Genomic DNA, 8288 nt, shown 5'->3' with positions numbered 1-8288 from the left:
TCTTCTCCCGGCCTGCTATCTGCTTCGGCTTCTAGTCGCCTATATTAGCATTGTTAGCAATAGCATTATCGACAGTATTATAGAACTTGCTACCGGTATAATGCGTCGCTAGATAGATAACATTGCGCGTGCGCCCGATATCGCCTTCCTTATATTACTCTATTAGAATATCGAATATAGACTCGTCGAAGTTGTCCTATTCTTTACTAGGAACTGTTTTAATTTCCGGATTAGATAACGTATTAGTATGTAAGCGACTTAGACGAGCTAGCGCATATGTATGCTAGTATAGCACTACTTAGCTCGCTCCCGCTACTATAGGTGCTACTATAGGTACTAGGTTACGAGGGATTATTAAAGGATAGTTAGAGTCTAGCGGGACTCTGCCCTACGCGTCGTTATACTACTATAGAGGCATAAATACTGCCTTTAACTTGCGACCCGGAAGACGAGAGCTACGACCTAGCTTCTAGTATAGGTCGAGGAGGTCCTTCGTAATAGGAAGATTATACTAGCTAACAATGTCGATATCCGGTATATTAGTACCTATTGCGGTAGCTAGTATTCTAAAGAGGATACGGATCTTTAAGTTAAGCTTCTTATACTCGTTATATTAGAGGTCCTTGTCGACTTTTACTATATAAGTAGTATAAAAGGAGCATACCTTATAGACGTCGATAGTACGCTTACCTTCTATCGGCGCGCTAGTCTAGGTATACTTCCTATCGGCTAGATCCGGATCGATAATACCTCTAGTTAGCTGCACTAGCTAGCTCCGTATAAGAGCGCATGCTTTGTCGATAGTGTTCCGACTATCTATAAAGATTATAGTCTTCTAGATAAGGTCTAGCGTAGCTAAGCCGTCCTCGTTAATAGTATATCGTAGGACAAAGTACTAATGCTTAAAATCTCTCGTCTTATTCTCTAGAAGTAGCCTAATATAGTACGTAGAGTCCGGTCGGTCGACACTATTACGCTAAATAATACTATAGAGGGGCTTCTTCTCTAAGGGTCGCATTACCTTAGTATCGAGTAGGTGTTAGATAACGTCCTTCGGCATCGTCGCGGATGCGGCTACCTTAACCGTATATACGTCGAGAATGTCGTTTACGACCGATAGCTTACTATATACCGACCGGAATAACAGCTAGCGATAGTAGAGATAAGCTTCGTCGAATACCTATAGACTAACGCGTAGGGCGATAGCTTTTAGTACGTCGAGGAACTCTAGTATAATTATCTGCTCTAGACTAGCGATAATATACTAGTATTTGCCCTCCTTTAGGTTAGCGAACATATTTAGGTCCTCGCGCTTTGTATCTATAGTAATAATATAGGTCTTAATTAGATTATACTCCGCCTTACTAAGATTGCGGACAGCCTAGATTATATCGTCTCTATACTTATTTGCAATGCGGTTTAAAGGCACTACTTATAGAATAGTCTTACCTATTAGTAACGCATATCCCTAGTATATAATAGTCTTGCCTGCACTAGTAGTAGCGATTATAAACACGTCCTATATCGCGAAGATTAGAGACTCGAGGACGTCGACCTATAACTAAGTTAGATTTAGCGCTAGTACTCTACTAGGGTATATTATCGATAGGACCTTACGTAAGCTAGCGCGGATAATATCTTCCGTAATATAATCGGCTTTATCGTATATAGCGGCGTCCTATACCTATTGCGCTATTAGCGTGTTTTGCTTATTATACTAATAATAGCTTATAAGTCGCTAGACTTCCTCTAATAAATACTCTAACTCGATTATATCTAAGCGATCCTCGAAGTGCTTCTACTACTCTGCTAGCGGCGCATTAGAAGCTAGTAGCTCTAGACGACGAGGTACGTCCTATTATAAGTTATACCGATTAACCGAAACGCGACCTTTTAGTATCTTTAGCTTAAACTTTATATACCTAGGTACGGCACTAGCGATATATGCCTAATCCTGCGCCTATCTATCTCTTATATCTTTCTCTACTCGCTAACGACGACGACGCTCTTTCTAGCTTATTTCCGCTATACTATCGGCGTCTTAGCTAGAGGGTCGGCTAAAGTAGAAGGCGAAGGTATTAAAGATCGCAAACGATAAGGAGACTTCTCGGTAAGGCTGCGTTTGCTATAGGTCTTCGCGCCGCGCCGAGCGGCTAGTTACTAGGTTACGGATAGGTAGTAAAGCATAAAACCTACTTAATAACACGTACGCTAAGTCGCTAAAGGTATTTAATACTAGCGCCGTCGCTAGAATAGCTAGAATCGGCTAGAAGATACTGTTTCTATAGACCTTGCCGGCCTTCGATAAGAAGCGACTAGATTATATAGGAACTAGGTATATAGCATATATATACAGTATTAGAAATTAATATAGGGTAATACTAGAGAGATCTACGTCCTTAGAATAGTAGATTTCGCGATGTTACGTAAAAGCGCCGCCTCTTCGACGATTTAGATAGGGCTTTTCCTATAACGTATATAATAACAACGATATATCGCGCGGAGAAATAGGTAATAGGGATAGAAAAAGGAGACCTTTCTAATAGGGACGGTATCGCTAGTTTAGTATAAGGAGAGGTAGTTATCGTCTTGTAATATATATTGTTCAAGTTAGCTATAAGCTAGAACTTAGCGATATTTTGTCCGTATATGTTTCTAGTAGCTTCGTACTACTTTCTAATTAGGTATAATTATTTAATACACTATAAGGATCCCTATAGCTAAGTCCGCGGGCTCAAAATGGAAGAATGCGTAGTTATAGAGGTATTTGGTAGATTCTATTAGAATACTAGTTATGCTAGCGGAAAATCCGCAGTGCCTACCAGGTTTGTCGTCAGACGCTCCGCTGGAGCATTCTTAGCAAGCCAAGACACACACCTGAGGCTCCAACACGTGAGCGTCTGAAAGGAGACAGCCGGTCCACACGAACCCCCATCACAGCCGAGATTGCAGCCAAATCAAGACTGACGCCAAAGACGTCATTCATGGCGGCAATAGCCCCAAGAAATGAGAAAACTCCACCTCTTGGGATATATCCATATCATAGCCCAGGACATGACAAGAATGAAGCATGGCCCTCGGTGGTCGCCCTCTCCTGGCGGCTGAAATGCGTGAGCTCCATCATGCTGGTAGGTTCGGTGAAAGTATTCAACAGAAGTCGCTTCTCGGGATAGCGTACGTATGTGGATGCGGACTCGAGAATGCTAGAACATTGCAGTATAGCAGGCCAAGTGGAAATCTCAGTGATTGGAGTCGCATGACATATATGATACTATGCTGACTTGGCACACGAACCTGATGGCCAAGAGACTGGTCTTCGGTGGTTTGCTCCTGTTCTTCTGCAGCCGGACGGCATCTGGCTCGGTGGAAGAAAGCTCATTTCTGAAAGGTCCACATCCATCCTTTCGCTATACCAACACTGGCTCGATCACTACTGTACCCTGCTGCGCTGGCGGGACGTGATCTGCTGCAAGGCACGCGGGTTGCGATGCGTACGGAGAATAGCCGGCATGAGAGGGAGCTAGTGCCTCATCCGCCTCGCTTCAAAATAGCATGAAAATTGACATTCGAGAGCCTTGGTATCCCCACCGAATGCAAGCGACTTGAGGCTGCGGCGCACCAGCGACCAGTATATTGTCTCCTATCATCAGAACGACATCCCCGAATCGGCGACTTACCAGGAGTCTGCATGTACTGAGCTCCTCCAGGATGGTGTAGCACATGTCTTTCTGGACTTCACTGTTACATGTCGACTAGTTACACAAGTGTGACCGCTTCCGAGAGCAAATGTTCATGCTTGAGACGTCGGCATGCGGTTCATCTGGAGTCTGGCTGCTCTTTTGGCGGCATCCGCGGCTGGTCAGAATACCACACAGCAAGAGGAGCTGACGAGAGCGCTGGAGCTGCTGCAGACAATGCCAGAGTGTGCAGTAAGATGTTCGGACAGTATGAATTGTGAACGCGAGAGATACTGATGGGCCCTCGGCAGCGGACATGCCTCCTCTCTGCAGTTGCTGCATCAGGCATATCTGTCTCGAACCTCAACATTACCGCGAGCTGTAGCAATAAAACCGCTACGGCGGACATAGAGGCTTGCGCTATGGCAGCATGTACAATACGCGAGCAATTGAGTACGAAGGACATACTCCCCCCGAGATTCCCGCCATACTGACTCGCCTTCTCACAGCTGCAAAGAATGTTACCGAGACTCTATGCCAAAGACCGGTCCGCAAAGCCTCGAATATCTCGGTCTCCAGCATTGTCGGCTGCGCCTTTGCCAGCGTCGCATACTTCATGCGTATGCTGTCGAAGATGAACCTCCCTTGCGTCAGAGGTGCCCGCGTGGATACAAATTTTTGGTGGGACGACTTGTTGATCACCATCGCCTGGTTGCTCATCATTCCGATCACGGTGCTCTCGACTTTCTGTAAGCCCATGCATGACAAGCTCTCCCGTTGCGTCTTTGGGCATCTTCTCATAATCATTGCAGTGAATACGCTGGCCATGGGCAGAGATGTCTGGACAATACCGTTTGACAACATCACCAAGGCTCTCAAGGTATGCATCGTTCATCCACAACCACATCGACATCACCTAACATTTTCCGTCAGATGTACTATTTTGACGAGCTTCTATATATTGCCGCCCTGCCAATCATCAAGATCACCATTCTTTTTACCTACCTCCGAATCTTCCAAACGCCGAACTTCAGGAAGCTGGCTTTTGGTGCCATTGGGATCAACGTGGTTTTCGCCATCACCTTCTTCGGGGTCACCGTCTTTCAGTGTATCCCCGTCCACCTGGTACGATCCGATGCAATGCCTTGTGTGCATTTCATCGCTAACCCAATTCACAGGCATGGACTCACTGGGACGGTACGCATCCCGGAGAGTGCAAAGATCTCAATGCACTGTCATGGGCAGCGGCAGCACTCAACATCATTCTCGACGTCGTTGTAGTTGGTCTGCCCATGCCGATGCTCTGGAAGATGAATCTCAACAAACGCAAGAAGATTCTGGTGATGCTCATGTTTGGTAAACTCCCTACACGTCAATCGTATCTGGGCGTGTTCTGATGGAACTTCAGGAGTCGGTTTCTTCGTCACGATTGTCAGCATTCTGCGACTCCATCTTTTGGTCTACTTCGGCCATTCCAAAAATATCACCTGTAAGTGTTGTCTCGGTTGCTGGAACGGAAGCATTCAGCTGACGCTGTGATCAAGATGACTACAAGAAAGTCGGGGACTGGACCGTCGTCGAGCTCAACACAGCACTCTGCTGCGCCTGTATGCCTGGCATTCGCAACCTCATCCGTCGAGCTTTCCCCAAGCTAATGGGAAGTACCGCGCGCAACTCACGTCGTACGCCGACTCCTGGCCTCTCTGGGCTACGCGGACCAACCCCTGTTACCAGTGGGCTTGGAAAGGGCGTGACGGAGGTCTATGTCCGGCCAAGACACAGTGATGACGACCACTTCATTCCCCTCGACGACATCAGCGCCGACAATTCAAGCACTCACGAATCTGCCGAGAAGTCTGCGTCAGAAACGCAAGTGCGCAACTTTTCGGTTCCCGGTTCTGTAACGCTGGCTCCGTGGCGGCCAGTCTCGCCCGTCCAGGGGCATGGAAGAGCTTGACATTGATAGCAAGCAATATCAACACCATCCAAATCTGGTTATCCTACTCCTGATCTCAATATCCAAGACTTCCCAGCCACTCGTGCCTTCATCTCGTAATCGGAGCATGTCAAATTCGTTCCGCTGCTCGAACGTCGCCTAAGACGTCAGCCTCCGCACGGTCTGCCACTTGTTTCTCAACAACCACGCTACAAGTCTATCGCTGACTAGCAGGGATATTCGTGGCCCCGGTCCCTGCTAGTATGTGTTTCCGCGGACGTAGCTCCGCCTTAGGCTGTCTTGGCTTGAGACCGGGACTGTGTGTACAGAGTTGTAACTGTTCCGAGAGAAATCTCCCGTTAGCGAGATCCTTTAGATAGGGGAATTTCTTCTCCCTTATATTAACGGTTATATAAATTCGTTTACGCTACGTACTATTATATAAGGCAATCGATTCTTCCGGACTAGGAAATAATATAAGAAACTAACGATCGTCGATAGGTTTAGGTTCTCCTATTAGTAGCCGTTATTCTATATACTATCTTTATATCTTATATTAATCTTTATTTCTTATTATTGTTTTCGTAGGGCTTAGCTTTACTATAGTAAGATTTTATTAAATAGCTTCGGGATAGTACTCTCTCTACTACTATATAATATAGGTTAGGTAAGTAGGTAGATAGTATAGTCTAAAGCGTATAGTATTTAATAAGGTCTATAAAGGAGGGAGAGGAAGGTTAGGAAGTTAGACTAGCGCTAAGCGCTAAGCCCTACCTAAGGTATTAAGACCCTAGCTTTACTTAGCCGGTTATATGCCTTTTATATACCCTCTACTAATATACTACGTCGATCCTAAATAGAGATACTCGCCTTTATAAAATATAAGTACTAGATAAGACTAGCTACGAGCATATTATTATCGGATCTAGATTAGGAGGGTTACTACTTACTATACTAGTACGCCTTGCCCTAGTCCTATTTATTAAAGCGAGAGGTTGTAAGAAGGGTTATATTAGTAGGTAGATAGGGTAGTAGTAGGTTAGTATAGTATTCGATAGAGATCTCGGAGGAGAAGGAGGAAGGTAGGCTAGTTAGCCTAACGCTAAGCGCTAAGCCCTACCTAAGGCACTAAGACCCTAGCTTTACTCGAGCCGGTTATATACTAATTACGTATAGCCTCTAATAGAGGTCGACTATAGAGATAATAATATCCCTATCTGTAACCGAAGTCTAATCCGGAGAGGATAGTAATATTAATTCCGACTACTAGATTACTTACTTCGGAAACCTAAAGCAATAGAAGCTAGAATTATTAAAAGACTAATAGCTATCTATAGGTTAGAAAGTCTCTTCTAGCCGATACTATCTTCTCGAACTAGGACTCTCGGTAGGCGTACTAATATTAGGACTAAAGAGGTTATACGTAATTAGTATATAACTAGGCTCGAGTAAAGCTAGGGTCTTTATGCCTTAGGTAGGGCTTAGCGCTTAGCAATAGGCTAACTTGCCCGCCTTCCTCCCTCTCCTCCTAGCTTCTTATCGAATACTACTTATACCTACTACTACCCTATCTACCTACTAATATAACCCTTCTTATATAGTATTCGATCTACCCTTTAAGGGTAGCAGCTAGATAGTCCTTATTCTAAGCTTTTAGCAGTATAGCCACGAAAACTATTAATTTAACTATATTACGCCCGAAGAACGGGACCTATACGTACTATTCTATTAAAAACAACCGTACTAATTATTAAGTAAGGCCTTCTATATAGCCTATTATACTAAGTTAATTATATTAGACCGATATCTACTAATTCCGCTATATCCGTACCGTAAGGGGCCGTAATACATTATTAGTACTACCCCTTATTATAATAGCCGGCTTATTACGAAGTAATAACAACCGCGGCGCTACTAGTAGCGCTAGCAATAACAACGCTAGTAGTATAGTACCTATTAAAGAGCCTACTAGAAGGCCTACTAAAGAACCTATAGTCGAAGGGGATAATCCCTCGTTGCCTATCGACGATATTCTTAATAATATTGTTAACCGTCGATATAGCCGACTAGCCTTTAGCCCTGAACTAGTAGGGAGACTTTAAGAAGCTACTTAAAACAGGCTTACTGCCCTACGCTAAGAACAATAGCTAAAGGATAACCTCCTCGAGCTTCGTCGCCTTTTAGAAGCCCTAATAACTACTACTAAACTAATAGTAGGGCCTTTATTATCTATTTAGAAGAGGAAGGATACTAAGCTTAGAGACTGTACCGTATTTAATAGCTCTAGTCGAAAGCAATATAACGACTATATTCGTAACTACGAGCTTAACTAGCGAAACGCACCGAGGGCCCTTCTAGACGACTATTTATTAGTTGTCTACGCTATATAGTATATTAATAGCGACCTAAAGCGTACCTAGGATAACTATTTTAACTCCCTTAACGACTAGACCGCTATTTAGTAGCAAACCTATAAAACTATTATACTAGACACCCTTAGAAACCCTATACTAAGGCAATAATACGCTTAGGACTAGTATCTTCGAGCTAAATAAAAGACTAATTAATCGGCTCGCTTATTCGAGGCCTATTTAAAGACCCTCGAAGACGACCTTCCTACTAAGACTAATTCTATATAGATCTCGGAAATACGCCTAAAGCTTAGATAGGAGCTT

The 8288-nt window shown here is 44.2% G+C and overlaps 1 protein-coding gene across 1 annotated transcript; it reads left to right on the top strand.

Annotated features, from left to right (window-relative positions):
- Positions 1–4254: 4254 nt before the first annotated feature.
- Positions 4255–5505, top strand: MYCFIDRAFT_119208 (uncharacterized protein; the record flags this gene model as incomplete). Its single annotated transcript, XM_007929927.1, has 6 exons — positions 4255–4426; positions 4490–4557; positions 4611–4802; positions 4856–5033; positions 5086–5166; positions 5222–5505. Coding segments are annotated over 6 exons (975 nt in total), but the record flags the coding sequence as incomplete, so codon positions are not given.
- Positions 5506–8288: the final 2783 nt, after the last annotated feature.

Source organism: Pseudocercospora fijiensis (assembly GCF_000340215.1).
Source record: "Pseudocercospora fijiensis CIRAD86 unplaced genomic scaffold MYCFIscaffold_6, whole genome shotgun sequence".
In the NCBI taxonomy this organism is placed as follows: Eukaryota; Fungi; Ascomycota; class Dothideomycetes; order Mycosphaerellales; family Mycosphaerellaceae; genus Pseudocercospora; species Pseudocercospora fijiensis.
Note: the sequence above shows the minus strand (reverse complement) of the source record. Positions and strands in the feature narration are given on the sequence as shown.